The sequence below is a fragment of the Prunus dulcis genome, chromosome 7, assembly GCF_902201215.1.
Source record: "Prunus dulcis chromosome 7, ALMONDv2, whole genome shotgun sequence".
In the NCBI taxonomy this organism is placed as follows: Eukaryota; Viridiplantae; Streptophyta; class Magnoliopsida; order Rosales; family Rosaceae; genus Prunus; species Prunus dulcis.
The window spans coordinates 13801278-13818798 of record NC_047656.1 but is presented as its reverse complement, the minus strand read 5'-3'; the positions used below and the strand labels follow the sequence as shown (position 1 = coordinate 13818798).

General features: G+C 36.0%; 1 protein-coding gene across 1 annotated transcript; it reads right to left on the bottom strand.

The window, feature by feature from the left end:
- Nucleotides 1–9439: 9439 nt before the first annotated feature.
- On the bottom strand, nucleotides 9440–10950 carry LOC117633559 (protein ENHANCED PSEUDOMONAS SUSCEPTIBILITY 1-like). The gene has a single exon (XM_034367205.1). The coding sequence runs from the start codon at nucleotides 10888–10890 to the stop codon at nucleotides 9547–9549; it is 1344 nt and encodes a 447-aa protein (XP_034223096.1). The 5' UTR covers nucleotides 10891–10950; the 3' UTR covers nucleotides 9440–9546.
- Between the last annotated feature and the right edge of the window lie 6571 nt (nucleotides 10951–17521).

Here is a 17521-nt window from a genome sequence, read left to right as displayed (position 1 = left end):
CAAGAGGAAGTCTATGTGGAACAACCTGCAGGTTTTCAAGATCCTATCCATCCCAATCATGTATATCGTCTGAAAAAGGCTCTCTATGGACTCAAACAAGCCCCGAGAGCATGGTATGATAGACTGTCCACACATCTTCTTCAAAAAGGGTACACACGTGGTAGCATTGATAAAACCCTCTTTGTCAAAAGAACCAAACAGGATTTAATGGTTGCTCAAGTATATGTGGATGATATTGTTTTTGGATCTACTTCTGACATACTTGTCAAAGAATTCCATGAGGTAATGCAAACCGAATTTGAGATGAGCATGTTTGGTGAACTAAATTTTTTCCTTGGTTTGCAGGTCCAACAATTCAATGGAGGCATGTTCATATCGCAAACAAAGTATGCCAAAAACTTAGTGTCCAAATTTGGTCTGGAATCTGCCAAACCCATTCGGAATCCTATGAGCACAAGCACCAAACTTTCCAAGGATTCATCTGGCAAAAGTGTAGACCAAAAACTATACAGAAGTATGATTGGCAGTTTGTTATATTTGACTGCCAGTAGACCAGACATCTCTTTCAGTGTTGGACTTTGTGCTCGCTTCCAATCCGATCCCAAAGAATCACATCTACTTGCTGTGAAAAGAATTCTTCGCTATGTAAGTGGCACTACAACCTTTGGTGTATACTACTCATTTGACTCAAATGTTGAACTTGCAGGCTATTCCGATGCGGATTGGGCAGGGAGCATTGATGATAGGAAAAGCACAACTGGCGGATGCTTTTACATAGGCAACAACCTTGTCTCTTGGTTTAGCAAGAAGCAAAATTGCGTCTCTCTCTCCACGGCCGAGGCCGAGTACATAGCTGCTGGGAGCTGCTGCACACAGTTATTATGGATGAAACAAATGCTAAATGACTATGGCATTCATCAAGGTAAAATGGTAACGTTTTGTGATAACATGAGTGCAATTAATATCTCTAAAAATCCAGTTCAACACTCTCGCACAAAACACATTGATATTCGTCATCATTTTATTCGTGAATTGGTGGAAGAGAATGTGCTCTCGCTTGAATTTGTCTCTACTGAAAAACAATTAGCTGATATTTTCACCAAACCTCTAGACAATCTACGGTTTGAAAACCTTAGACAGTCTTTAGGTATCTGTGCTCTAGATTAATTTAGTGTCTAATGCATGCCAAAGCGTCTTCCATGTTTTATGATATATTTATATTACTTTCTGTTTCTATAAATCTGTCCAGATTGTGGAAGGTTTGTTAAGTCATATCAATCTTGTAACTGTCTGAAAGTATTTGATGATCTTAGATTGGGCTCTAGCACTGCATTATCTTGAGAACACACACTCTCAGCTTCACGGAAAGGTTTCTATTGTCTTGGTGCATGATAAACTTCATTAAATAATCTATCCATCTAGCTTTTTTACTTTTGCGCACGCACACTCTTTTCTTTGAAGTACCTTGAATATCTCCTCTCTTGCACTTGTCTATCTTTGGATTACCATCACACTATTGTACGTAAGCTCTTGATCAGTTTAAACAAAAAAAAAATGTGGTGACTTATCATTGCTCAGTAACCAGGCCTCTTATCTAACCAACGTCGAGGTTCGATTCAACAGGCTGTGATGGTTTGCTATCCTTGCTTATCTTTGGAGCCTTCATGATTCGGGTCAGTATTTCCTTGGGGTACCTCATCACCCAGTTGCTTATGGTCATCTGACTTGAGCACACTGATTGACCATCTGCTACATGGATCATGTCGAAAGCTCAATAAAGTGAGCCAGAAAATAAATAAACAAAAAAAAAAAAACAATTCAAATCACAAACAAATTGATCATCATATACTTACTATGCACTCAGTGGATGTGCTATCTTAGGTGGGATTAGTCTTGGGTGGACATATTCTTTGTGCTTAATTGAAAAGAGTTCACTTCACACCTTTGCTTCTTGACGGAAGACTTATTTGGTGTCTTTTATCTTTCACCATGACTGTGGTATGCCTCCTATTTTATTGGTGAGTTTGTGTGTCTCGTGTGATGTCGTGCTTTTGTCCCTGATATGCTTTGCTTCACATGCATTTAAGACAATGATGGGTTTGCTGCTTCTTTCTCTCCTCACTACAAACTTGGCATGTTTATGAATGGAGATTAAGTATATCTACAAGAGAGTTTTGGTTTGCATCTACAGTTCATTTTATGTGTGAATTGTTTTGCTCTTTTTTTTTTCCTTTTTTTTTTTCTTCTTGTTCATTTGTTTTATGTGTTTTTTTTCATTTTTTTTCGTCGCCAATATATATATATATGGTGCGTTTCCACGCTGGTTGTTTAAGTTGTGCAGCCTAGGGTTGTCTTCCTCATGAGTTAGATTTGATCTCCAGCACCCATTGCCACTACTCAAGGGTTCTTGTCTTTCACTACTCACCTTATCTTAGCTCCGTCGCCTCACGCTGGTCACCACACAAAGCCGCCGGCCTTCCTCCTCCTCCACTGCCCCTGACCAGTGACCACAGCCTATCTCATTTCGTGCGCCACCGATATGCTGCTAACCCTCATTCAGTCATCACCCCTGGTGCATCCCGATCACGGCCTTCCTCCTCACGGCGCTCGCGTTCAAGCTCTGCTTCTCGTGCTTCCCACCATCCTCCGATCTCTCACTTCGTGTCTCCGGCGTGCTCTACCCGCTATACTGATGTGGTCTGTCATCGTCCCCTGCTAATTGAATATGACTTCGATCTCTCTAGCTTTGGCTCCACATTCGTCGAGTTTCTCACTCAGCATCGTCTCTTGCCGTTAGTTCGTGGTCTGCCGCTGCCCAACTTCTAGATTTTTCATGAATTTTATGCTAACTTTCCCGATGTCTCCTCTTCCTCTGCCTCTCTGTCTGGAATTGTTGTGCGTGTGAAAGGGATTTCTATTCCACTCAGTTTCCACTTTATTTCGGCTGTCCTTGGTCAGGCTCTTATTCGCTCTGGCAATTCTTGTGAGCCGGTTCCAGATTTCCTTCCTTGTCATCAGCTGGTGAATCGACTCTATGTGAAAGTAAGTTGGAAGGCTGCTCATATTCTCTTCCAGCTTGTGATTGAGCACTCTGTCAGTGTTGAGTTCTACATCCGTGAAAGCCTCATCGCCGTTGGTGCTGCAAATGCCACTGTTCTGACAAGAAGTCTTGTTCTACCTAGGATTATCACATCTTTGGCTACTCATGCTAGTGTCCATGCACTCTCTACGGATGATATTGGCTCTTCCAACACCATCAAAGTCAACAATCATGTTACTTTACATCTCAGCTCTCACTGTACTTCTGGTAATTTCTCCATTGAGCAATAGGCTCTTTTGGATTCACACTCTGCATCCCATCAAGTGACGCATGCACTTCTTCACCGCATCTGGGATCGCCTTGACACTTGTGGTGAGCTGCTGCTGGCACTTGCTAGGCATATTTAGCCACCTGATCCTCCCTGTCCTACTCGGGCTCGCAGCCTCTAAGGTTCATATGTTCTGCTACTGGATTTGTTCATCCTTTGTAGTTATCTCTGTGTTCCTTCGGATTTCCTAAACAAAAAGAGGGAGAATATTTTGTGTTACATATGGGATTTAGGGGGAGTAACTTGACTGTCGAAAGTAGAAACATGATATTTAGGGGGAGATAACTTTTTGTTTTGTTTATGGGATCAGAACGTGTAGTGGCTTGCTTAACCTCCTAACATATGAAGGATTGTTGTTTAATTGTGTCAAGTTCTGTTTCTTCTTTTTCAATTCTATTATGCTTCACTGATAATCTGCTTGTTGGTGTGTAGAAGTTACAAGAACTGGATGTTTATTGGGCATAGCAAATTAGGATGTGTAGGTTCTTCTTGTAAAAGTGTCTGCAATGTAATCTAGTGTTTTGTCTAGGAAATGCCAAAGGGGAAGATTGTTATTAGAAAAATTGTATTGGCATTTCCTAGACTCTAGCATAGGTTGTGAAGTAGTGTGTGAATAATGTTTACTGGAAGTTTTGGCGCAACACATCCGACTCCGAATTTTCGAAGCATGACTTGATCAATATGAGAAACTTGATTTCAGGTAAATAATGACATAATCATGCATTCACAATAGGATTCCTAGTTAAAGTTATTTTCCATGCCATTATGATTTAAGTTAAAATATTAGTGTTTCCTATAATGACGTGCACGGTGATCATCTCATAATTAACTTGTTTTAGGAGATATTATTTCTCCACAAAAAAGTAGTTGTTTGGTGTCATCACTTAAAGTCCATATTGAATCAAAGCTAATATTCATAATTGAATAGTATTTGGTCTCCTGTTTTGACGTCTTTGACTTGAGCCCATATTGGATTAAACTTGATAGTCGTAATTGAAGAGCGTTACGGACTCTTGTGTTACCATCTGACTAGGGAGAATGAGTTTTGCATAAAAGAAGTATGCCTCTCTTTTGAAAAACATAGTTTTTGACATACTGTTTTTTGAGCATATTGATTTTTTAATCAAAAGTTGTTGCGCATATTTTTCTGATAAGTCATCAAGTGCTTCTTGTTTACTTGGTGATTTATCAAATCCTTTCATCATTCATATTGCATTCATATGCATGTCGGTGACTTATACGGTTGAGAGCACCAAGACCGTTGTGGCGTTTATCCTCTGGCGAGCTTGAAGCAATTGCGACTAGTTCAACATAAGGAGTGTCGAAGATCATCCCGTGACAAAAGTTGAGTTACGAAGAAGTCCATAAACTTTATCTAGATTGCGTCTATGATAAGTATGTGAGTACTTATTGTAATCTTCATTCTATAGAGGATTTCTTTTTGGACTAAGGAGTCCCGTGAATTTTTCCCAGAGATGAAAATTTACCACGTAAAATAAACATCTACATGTTCCTTTACTCTAAGCTCTGCATATTTCAGGATTGATTAGCCATATCAATCCTTCTTCAAAAGTCTATTTTTATTTATTGTTAATAACCTCGAATTAGCCTATTCACTTTCTTCTAGATATTTTTAGTCATCTTATAAATAATTTTATATCCAATCCTATAAATGTAATCATGTGAATTATACTAGTTCACTATGACGGTGTGCCTGCGTGTGCCACTTGAATTTGAATCCCTTCCTGATTAGAGAGTCATTTAAATACTTCGCACCAGATAAGCAACACTTGTACGTCTCTACATTCATTCCACGTGCAATTTTTTCATCAAACTTCGCAACAGCTTAAAGTTGCTTCAAAATCCACCAATTCCTATATTATATATATATATATACAGTCCTGATCTCTTGGACCCCTGTAGTCCAAGAGATTTATGGTCACTCACCGTTGGATGTAAATTCAACAGTTGACTTGAATCGGGTAATAATCATTTATGTCATATTGCATTTATATACATCATTTTGAACCATTGGATTAATATCCAACGGTGGGTGACCATAATCTCTTGGACTCCTGTGGTCCAAGAGATCTGGACTGATATATATATATATACCATAATCTCTTGGACTCCTGTGGTCCAAGAGATCTGGACTGATATATATATATATATATATATATCAGTCCTGATCTCTTGGACCCTTGTAGTCCAAGAGATTTATGGTCACTCACCGTTGGATGTAAATTCAACGGTTCACTCATTTATGACTTGAATCGGGTAATAATCATTTATGCCATATTGCATTTATATATATCATTTTGAACCATTGGATTAATATCCAACGGTGGGTGACCACAATCTCTTGGACTCCTGTAGTCCAAGAGATCGGGACTATATATATATATATATATATATATATATATATTGAAGTGGCTGCAGGCCGCCTTAAACTCAGGGAAGACACGTGCCCTGCCATTCTAATCAGCCAAATATGATAAATATGATTAATGACTGTCTAAATAGCGGAAAATTTATTTTAAAATGAAACAAGAAAGGATAGCATAAACATTTCCATCATCCAAAGACCACGTGGTCCCAAACATCAATTCACTCTTTTTCGTGACGACGGCAGCTGCCCTTGTCGTCCTAAAATTCCATCTCCAAAACCACTCATTTAGTTCCTTCAGCGGGACGAAACCAAAATGATAAGAAAGACAGAGAAACACGACAAACAAAATATTTGGATGCAGAAAGAAAGAAGGAGTATGTGGTCATTGACAAATCCCATTTTCTAAAGGCATTGCCATTACGTGGCCAACCATTTTGTTTTCGCCTTGGAACAGATTGAAAATCAAGCTACCAATGTTGATTGTTACGGCTAGCAGTCTGGCTAGACATGGCATGTTATGTAGTTTGTTATGTCTTCTCTGCCCCTTCCTCAAGTTATAATAACGTTTGTAATAATATTAATTGCTGGGGTTTTCTCTCTTTCTTCCTTTTTGTGAACTACCTTCATCGCATTGCTAGCTATGAGTGCTAGATAAAGTATAAAATACAAATAGTTTCAGGGAACACAAATGATTAATTCCAAGGTTTGGTTTTTAAGCTACATGAGAGAAGCAAATACGTGGAGGAATGTCACTTCAATTAGGAAAATGCTTAATTGCTTATCAGACAAGAATTGATCAACTACTCACATTAGAAAGGGCTGAGCCATCTAGCTAACACAGAAAAACTTGCATGGAATTAGTGGTGGGCATCGAGACCGGAAAATCGGAACACCAAATCGCATTGGATGGAAAAAAACTAGAAACCAGTTGTGTTGACTAAATTCAACAAACCAGTGCTGAATCGGATTGGACTGGTTCAAATTGGTTCCTATACCAGTTTCACACCTTACAAAACTGGACCGGCTGTGTATTTTTTAATTTTTTTTTTAAATTATTTAAGTCCAATGCTAAATTTCTAATCTCATAACTAATATTTCATCAAGCCCACATTCAAAGCACCTCTCTTTTCTAGGCCCAATCATCTCTCTTTGTATGAAATTGGGTTATTTGTGAATATTTGAGCCCAAAAAATAAATTTTCAATTGGAATTTGTAAAAAAAAATTAATTTGAAAAATATAAATAAAAAATCGGATCCAAAACCAGAAAAACCAGAAATTGCACCATAATTGGTTTAAACCGAACTGATTGATTTCATAAATATTTTTCACCAAAACTAGATTGAACAGTACCAATTGAATATTACTAGTTTCGATTCGGTTGTAAGGTGAAAACCGGACCGGACCATGCCCACCTCTATATGGAACAGCTATATATGTTCTATTGCCTCTCATAATGTAATGAATCACATAAGGAGAGATAAGAGGAATATAGGCCCGTGACATGCCAATTCCTTCTATAAGAGTGCTTTCACACACTGTATCCTACCTTTTTTTTTCTAGCTAAAGAACTATTTTTTTTGTTAATACAAGGTGATAGTCTTAGGGGTGTAAGTTGGATTGGAAATTCCGCTTCCGATCTAAAAATTTTCAATTTATGGCGAAATCAATTCCAACATCAGAAAGTTACAAAATCCGAAAATTCCACAACAAAAAAAAAAGTTTGGAATTGGAATGTATATCAAGATTCTGAAACTTCCGAATTTCGAAATATATTGGGACTTTAAGTTTGAACTACACATAATGACTAATTTCATGTTGAACTAAATATGACTTAATGATCAAATAGACAATGTTGAGTAATTTCATAATGGATAACGACATATAATAGTTTTTGAGCTTTATGTATGATTTTCAATTTTGAGCCAATTTTAACCTTTCATATCATTGGACGTTTAAAATTTTCAACTATTTTTTGAAAATTTCCAAAAAAATTTCCGAAATATGTTTATTCCGACATTTTACGAAAATTGTGATTTTTCCTAATCGGAATGAATGTTGAAATGCCAAAAAAATTTAGAACGGAATTGGAAAAGAATTTTCACTCCGAAATTTTTTGAATTCAAATTGAAATGCCTTGATTTCGATATGTTCCATTAGAAAACCAGCCCTAAGTAGTCTAAACTACAAATGGAGGGGGTTTTTCACACACAACTACCAAAATCTCATGGGGGTTCGAACCTGAGACAACTATCCTGCAAATCAAAATTATTTTTCACTAAACTAAACACCGTTAATGCTAAAGAGCTATTCTTTTATACTTTTCCACATCAAATTTATTAGAAGGAACGACTCACCATGTTTACTAATTGGTTGAATATGGTCACGAGAAAAGTGGCAAAATTAATGATAAAAAAGATAGGGAAAATGTCAAAGAAACCAATTGGAATATTAACTGCGGAAAAAAAGAGACCACTAGTATGGGTCCATTACCAAATCCCATTTTCTTAAGACACTATCCACACGGCTGTTTTCTCATGTTACTTATCATTTTGGAACACGTCCCAGTCATTTCGTTTTCAACTTTGGATCAATATGGTCAGTATGTCTCGACATGGATATGGTTATAAATGCTCAAAACCAACAAAATGGGAAAGGAATATGTTATCCCAATATTCACTCACAACAAAGATGAAGATGAAAAAGATGAAAAAGATATAGTGTATTCCGCAGCAAGGTGGGTTTGGTGGTCTAATTGTGTTCGGCAGCCAATTCTCGAATGGTATTTGGGTGTTGTGTGATAAAGTGTATTAGGATGTATTATGAGTATTTTTGGTGGCTAAATAGGGTGTACTTAGTTAATTTTACATCTTGATTATAATATTAGGGTGTACTCAATTAATTTTAAAGTTCATTTAACAGAACTCACAATTTTATTCATCTTGTTGACATGAGCTATATTCCTCCTTATTAAGATTATGATTTATTTCATAATTAAGTTTGTACAATTGACTTATTCTGGTGTAACTTATTTCTTTATTGTAAACACAATGTAACTCTATATTTACTTGGAGAATAAATGTAAGAGAAAGTTTTTCCAATCTTATTTCCTTTCAACACATCTTTCAATATTTTCCTAGAATATTGCATGTGAAATGAATGTAGAGACGTACAAGTTTTGCTTATCTGGTACGTACGAAGAACCTTATTGTCATAAGATAAACTAATGTAGACCATTACCGTCTTATCCAAAATTTGGCACTATTAGTTCACGTTTATCATCTTCAGTGTCCTTTTGTGACAATCAACATTACAGTTTGTTTCGAATTTTAAACGACTCTCTAATCAGAAAGGGGTTCAAATTCGAGGGAAGGAGGCTGGCACACTGACATATATCTAACTAGTATAACTCACATTCACGAGTTTAATCAGAAAAGGGTTCAAATTCGAGTGGAGGAGACGGGCTCACCGTTATAACCAACTAGTATAACTCACATATCCACGGGGTTGGGTATAGAATTGACATGACTAGTTTACCTCATTCTCAATCGTGAAGGTGTTTGTATCACAATATTCAAGGTGCATGGATGGATTACAATGGATGTATAGTGTCAGTACTAATCCACTATAGAAATGCAGTTTTCTGTAGTGAATACTGTGAAGAAATGATTACGCAAATACGAATTAGACAGCGCCAAAGATAATGATAATTTGATTGAGCATATTTCAATATTTCAATATTTTTTATTTAAAAAATATTTTAAAAAGTTGCATTAGCAACACATCTAGAGCTACACTGTGAGTGTGACCACATCCATGAATTCTGAATCATTTCCCATGGCCTCCAAGGCCTCAGCCAAAAGACAAACTTCAATATCAATACTGCCTTCTTCAACCCCAGCAAACACTGTAATCTTCCCATGTGACTTATTCCCAGCACCGCTTCTCACCCCAACCGGCCTTCCCCAGCCAAAGTCATTGCCATACACATTGAACCTCGGTGAGCTGCTTGTGACTAAAGCATTAGCAGCCATGTTGTCTTCTGTAAGCAACTTGGGCTCTTGCACCCAACACTCCAAGAAGCTTCTCAGTTTCTCTTCTGTGTGCAAAGCCACCATCTTGTTCATTTCCCATGCCACAAAACCAAGCCCACGTTCCAGAACCTCCCCAGCTTTCATGGTCACTGTCCCGGCCTGAACTGCATTGCCAAAGTATTGTTGTGGCAATGGCGGCTTCATTCTTGGTCTAGCACCTATCAGCAACCGGTAACTAGTTTCTTCGTCACTAGAATATTTGCTGCCACGTACTATGGACCGCCAAAGATGAGCTAAAACTGCTTGCAGAGAAGAGATTTTTGTATTGGTGTTTTCAATCTCAATCTCAGCACTGGCTTTTGCTTTCAACTGAGCAACTTTTTCCTTTGAGAAGCAAAAGACTCTTTCTTTTAGATTATTCGGTGTTGGGATATTGTCGATGAATTTACCAAAGACTTGATCCTCAAGTTTCGAGAAGGGAATTCGAATGGGACGATTGATTTCATCCGGAAACCAACGTTGAAGAACAGGGGATTTTGAGACATGATCAGAAGAACCGCGAGAAATTTCGGACCAAGAATTAAAGAAATGCCAAAATGACGTCCCGTCAACAACTGTGTGGTTGATGGTGCAGCCTATGAAGATGCCATCCGCAAGCTCGGTTACTTGAACTGCAAGTAAGGGCTTGGAAGTTCCTTGGAAATTTTTAACTCCGTTTAGAGGAAAGAAATGGTTGACAAGATCTTGAGGAACATAGAGAGAGTCTTTGACGTCAGAGAGAGTGACGCCATCAGCTTTGGCATGGACAAACAGAACCCCTGCGTTGTTACAATTGATGAAGAAGGACAAAGCGTTGTCTTCGTCGTGTTCAATGGTGGCGAGGCGGCCGGCAAGTGGTGGAAAGAAGTCAAGTGTTCGTGAAAGGGAGGCTTTGAGATGTTGGATATTTTGTGAAAAGTTTTTGGGTTTGTGAAAGAGGAGGCCTTTTTGGATGGGATCAACAAGAAGGAGCTGGAGGTCCCATGGAGTTAACTCAATTGCTCGAGTATTATGACTTGCTGCTTTTACTGTATTTGAGGAGATGATCCTGATGCCTTCCATGTTTTTTTGCTCTTATTTCTTTGTTTTCTCTTGCAGAAACGGAGGGGTAGACCTAAGTTATATATATAGAGGATAAGAGGCACACAGAAAGCCACACATTTTGACACACCATTATAACACAGAAAGCCACTCATCCCACGGTAAAAAAATTCATCTGGCACCAAAAATAAGGATTTATTATTGTCACCAACACATTGTACGAGGGGTTCATCTTTCTGCGCGGGGAGGATGAAGTGAACTTTATTGCCTTGAAATGGACAGGAACTTTGATCGAAATGAATTTCTAGGATGCGTTGTCGTTGACTTGACTTGTGTTTTGGTAAAGTATACGAGCGCATCCCACAAGCTAAAATCAATTCCGTACACTAAAAATAATGTCCACAAGTTAATTTTTGTTTTCCAAATTTTATCCTTATTAAATGTATTAAATTTTTTTTTTTACAACTTTGTTATCACTTTATTAAAAAAATTAAATAAGAAAAACTGCCGTTTTTATTTCAAAGACAATGGTTTTTTTTTTTCCACAACAAAAATGATGTCACTTCCATGATAACAAATTTATAGTCATTTGATGAAAAGATATGTTGTAGTTATTATTTTTCAGGTATTTAAATGTTAAGATAAGCAACAACAAAAAAAAGCATAATAGTAAAAGATAAATATCAATAATACCAATATCCATTGAAAATAAAAAATAAAATTTTAAAATTGAAAGTGATAGAATATTTTATTCGAAACAACATATTCATAGTAATTTTCACAATAGTTAATTAAAAAACATTTGTTTACAAAACTAGTTGTTATATAAAAAAATAAATAAACTAGTTTTATTAAGAACGTCTATTTTCTCTAGGAAAAAAATTAACACTTAAAATATAAAATAAAATAAAACTAACCTTTAGAGTAAAAAGGTGGTAAGAAAAGGTGACTTTTTTTTCTTTCTCTAAACTAACTTTTTTTTTATTTGATTTTTTAACAAGGTGGTAAGAAAGTTTTAAAAAAAACTACCCTTGTAAAAAAGTCAATATATTTAATAAGGGTAAATTTGGAAGACAAAACTTAGCTTGTGTGATGCATTAATGACATTGTTTGAAGTGTAAAGAAAGTTACACATGTCAAGAAGAGAAGGGGTCCAAAGGAAAATGTTAGAGAGAATGTTGTTAGCATCCCCAAATAGTGGTTGACTCGCATATAATATGGTGGAGGAAAAAAAATCACAATAACTTGGGGACAATTTAAAAGCCCCATAAAATATGTTGAATTGTAAATAGGGGTAATTTTGGAATCTGAAAATTACAATAAATCAAAGTTCAAACTTGATTAGGTAACTTGCTGAGTTGGATCCTAATCATTGAGTTTTATTTGTAGAAAAATAAAGGAATGGATTGCAGGTAAAGCAATATGAGTTTGAAGAGGGAAAGCTAAATTTACTATTAAAAAAAAAAGATCAATGACATACGTTGAGCTCATAGAAGAGCCACCTCAAAATATGTGCTTAACCATCTATAACAAAATAGTTATGTTGTCCACCTATATAATAACAAGTGTACAAACTATATCACGTGACCACCAGTGTTTTAACCAAAAAATAATTTATATGACTTTTGCAATGCAAATTCACTTTTATTTTTTTAGATGAAAAAAAAAAAAAAAAAAAAAAAAGAGACTCCCAAGGGTGAAAAAGTGAAAACTATGGCAAGCCAGGCCCTTTGAACTAAGGGTGGAACTCCCTTCAGGGCTACAGTGGGCTGTAGCCCAAGTAAGCTTTTTGTTTTAAAGAATAGACCTATAGCCCATCACCTAAACTTTCTCACTTTGAGCGCTACTTCCTCGCTGGGCCCTTTTGGAAATATGGGTGGCTGCTTTCTTTTTTTATTCCTTTTTTTCTTCTTTCAATATATGCCTTGGCAGTTTCCCGTTTAATTAAGGATTCATAGTTTGAAATGATGAAGTATCCTAACCTAGTTTGACCTACTATGCAATAATTATCCTAGTCAGTCTTGAAAACAAAAATTTGATATATGCGATCAAAGTATCTGCAACGTTTATATTTGGTGCTACCAAAGTATATTCGATCGTTCAAACGCACAATAAAGGTAAAGTTCTTAGCCATAATTCTTCCATTTAATCTTTTTCACTCAATTGCCTTCATTGTTCTTGTGTTTACAACTAATATATATGTGAAAATTAATTATTTTTTTTCATTTAGTTTTTATAAAGTAAATTGTTTTGTTGTTGATATGTGTTATTAGATTATAATGTCACATCAAAATCAAGCAAGTAAAAGAGTAAAAACTATTCATTCATTCTTCAAGAAAAAAAATGATGGTAATAAATTAGACAATGACAAGGCTTCACCATCAACTGAGCCACCTCATCATACATCTCCCGTAGTTGAACCTAATGAGTTTGATGTTACTTCTTTGAAACGAGACCCTAGGAAACGTATTCAAATATATGAATACCATATTAATCAACGTGATGAGGTTCGACGTGCTTATATCAAAGTTGGACCTTACTAACCAAAACTTTCAGAATATCTGAGGTCTCGATTTGGATCGCAGTATCGTCGATTTCAATATTCTTGGTTCTCCCAATTTTCATGTTAGAATATTCCCCTTCAGAAGATAAATTCTATTGTTTCCATGCTTTCTTTTTGGTGGTGGTCATCCTGCACTAACTATTGAGGGGTTTAGTAATTGAAAAAGAGTTAATGATGGAAATAATTGTTTATTTTTGACACACATGGGAGGTTCATTTTTCATCGCATAATACTTGTGAAAGATGTGTGGAGGATTTGATGAACCCATCTCAACATGTCGACAAAGTTATTAATCGACAATCAAAGAAAGAATTTTTTGAAAAACTAGTTGCGGCTCAAGACAACAATAGAGTGTGTTCGGTGGCTTACGTATTAGACATGTGCTTTTAGGGGGCATAATGAATCTTTGGATTCTAAAAACCGTGGAAATTTTATTGAAATGGTAAAGCATACAATGAAGTTTAATGATAAGGTGGCTGGAGTTGTTTTAGAGAATGCACCAAGAAATGCCAAATATACCTCACCCATTATTCAAAAGAGGGTTTTAAATATTCTTGCTAACAACGTGAGAAAAAAAATTAGTGAAGAAGTTGGGCATGCTGCTTTTTGTATCCTTGTTGATGAATCACAAGATACATCAAATAGAGAGAAAATGATTATTGTTTTAAGATTTGTTGATAATGACGGTTTTTTACGAGAACCTTTTTTTGACATTGTGTGGGTTGAAGATCACTTCAAAAATAGATCAAGAAAGTACTTGATTTTCATGAATTATGTATTGATAAGATGAAAGATCAATGATATGATGGTCCTAGTAATATGCGGGGTACATGGAATGGGCTACAAGCATTATTTCTTAGAGATTGCCCATATGCGTATTATGTACACTGTTTTGCGCATCAAATACAATTAGCATTAGTTTCAGCATCAAAAGAAGTGGCTGCAATTTGGTTAGTCTTTTCATCCTTGAATTCAATTGTCAATGTCATTACTGCTTCTCCAAAACATCATAGTGAGTTACAAGTTGCTCAATCAATGAATATTATAGAGTTGTTGGCTGCTGGTGCACGAGAGACTGGTAGAGGTGCTAATCAAATTGGTACATTCCATTGACCTAGAGCTACTTGGTGGAGTTCTCATTATGATTTTATTTGTGATTTGATAATTATGTATGATGCAGTTTGTACAGTTCTTGAGAATACGAAGAAAGATGGATCCACAGGCTCCTTACATGGGGAAGCTACTGGTATCTACAATGCGATTAGGCAATTCAAATTTGTATTCATCTTGCATTTATTGCAAGAAATTATGGGACTCGCATATATCCTTTGTCGAGAACTACAACATAAGTCTCAAGACATCGTGAATGCTATGAACTTAGTCGGTACAACAAAAAGTGTCCTTCAGAAGTTGAGATTAACTAGCTGGAAAACTTTTATTGGGAAAGTAGATTTATTTTGCAAGAAACATGACATTGATATGCCTCATATGAATGCTTAATATAAAGTCGGAACAAGACGTTCTTGTCAACAAAAGGACAATATTACAGTTGAGCATCACTACCATTTTGACATATTCAATGATGCAATAGATTTTCAATTGGCTGAGTTGAATAGTAAGTTCAGTGAATGGGAAATGGAACTTCTTATTCTTAGTTCAGCTTTGGACCCTAGCGATTCTTTTAAATCATTTAACATTGATAAAATTTGCATCCTTGCAAAGAGATTTTATCCTTAAGATTTCACTCCGCAAGAGTTACATATTTTGAGATGCGAGCTGAAACTTTACGAAACATATGTACCTCATCATCTTGTACTTCAAAATGTGTCTACTCTCTCTGAATTATGTCAGGGATTAGTTGAAACAAAAAGGTCACAAAGATATCATTTGATTGATAGATTGATCCGTCTTGTGCTAACTCTCCCTGTTTCTACGGCTACTACTGAAAGAGCTTTTTCAGCTATGAAACTTGTTAAAACAGCTCTTCGTAACAAGATAGAGAATGAGTTTCTAGCAGATTCTATGATTGTCTACATTGAAAAACAAATTTGCTAACAATATCGATTCAGATACAATAATAAAATATTTCAACTCTCTCAAAAATCGCAGGGCACAACTTCAATAAGTACACTTTTAATTATTATTAAATATATAATTTAATATATACTTTTAGCGTGATTTATATAATTTAATATATACTTTATTTTAACTAAAAATTTTAACTAACCCACTCATAAAAAAATTCTGAACTCCGCCCTTGCTTTGAACTTGTTGTAGGTTATAAAAAAAAAAGTTGATGGGGTTTGTATCGTTGTGTCAGATGAGATGAGTGGAGGAGGAGACTGCAGGGTGTGGCCCGTGGTCCTCAGCTGAATGGTGGTAAATGCCACATGATAAAACACCATGGTCATTTTACTCTCTCTCATCACGAGCTTTGGAGTGGACGGGCATGAGCACATTCTGTACGTACTCTCATGTTATTGGCTCAAATCTCAAGTCCCACGTGCCCGTCGTTTAGATCACGTGGTCAGTGATCTGTGGTCTCTCTCTCTCTGTCTCTCACTCATACAACTAACAAGTGATATGCTTTTGCCAACCCTAAAGTCTTATGCTTACCAGAAACAACCATCAATCAAATTACTATATCTACAATACGATTTTAAATTTACTGTCTCAATATTCTCTTCAACTTGCAATTTCTTCCACTTGATTCATATATATATATATATATATATGTCAATTTCACACACCTCATTAAATGGAGCAAGGCTTGTGTTGTTTTGAATGGTGGTGGGATTATTTTATTTGATAGCCAAGATGGTTTCATTTATCTGCATTTGCACCTGCACCTCTTTTGGTCTTTACTGGTTTTCTCATGCACTGATGAACTCAGAGATCCATGTATAGGTGCAAGTGTAAGTGCAGACAAATGCCTTCTTGGTTTTTTCTCAGCTCTAAAGGTGTTTGAAGGATAAAACATTCCATTTTTGGGCTATCATCTGTGCTCCATATCCATCTAAGGTAAGAAATTGATACTTAATAACTCTGTCCTCAATCTCGATTCCGTTCTTGCTGTTTTTGGGTGCTTCTAATATCCATTTGTTGTCATTAAGAAAGAGTAAAAATAATCTTTCCATTGAGATTGTTTGTGTATCTGATGAAATGTTTTTTTCTCTTTTTTCTTTTCCTTTTCTGAATGTTCTCAATCTGCTGTTTCTAGTTTGCTGCATGCCTACAAATTAATATGTCACGCTGTCTGTTGGTCTTTTTGAAACTTGTCCTTATAACAGATGTTTATACAAAATGATGAAAGTTTGAAGTTGTTGCTGTTTCTTTGATCGATCGTGTATAGTATAGTGTGAGTTGTGTTCTTCTATATCCGTACTAGTTTGGTTGGTTAAGCTTTAAACCTATAATCTTTATTATGCAGTTTCAATTTTACGAGCAAAAACATTTATGAATGTATTTTTCAAGATGCTTGTGCTTCCTTTTCTGCAGTCGTTAGGTTGAGGATCACTGAACTACATGAAGCCACAAACACTTCAAATCTGACATTTGATGCCCCAAAAAAGAAAGAAAAAAAGTCCGTGACATTTGAACTAAAATTGGTAAAATATCTCACATATAGACAAATATCAAGATCTTGTCAACAAATCTTTATTGGCGGTTTGCAACATATATATATATATATATATATATACATATATATAATTGCTACAAATACAGTAACAAAAACCACAAACAAGCTTCTCCAACAAGAAGAAAAGGAGAAGAAGAGTTGCATATAAAGACGGATTGGTTTCAATTGCCTCAGGGTATACACGACTTGTGCTTCTCTTTTTTTATTTCTTTCCTGCTAAAGTACATGATGACTTGTGCTTCATGGTGAAAGTTAATTCTGGTTAATTTGTTAGGTTTCTGTCTTCGGACTTTTTACTTGTTTTAGCTGACTTGTTCGATTAATACTGTGGTTTGAGTGTTAGTTTCTAATAACTCTCTTTTGGTGGTAACAAAATGATCTTACACACCAAAAAAGAAGCAATTAAAAACACACAACAAGAAAAAGACAATGACAGGAATTAAAGATAC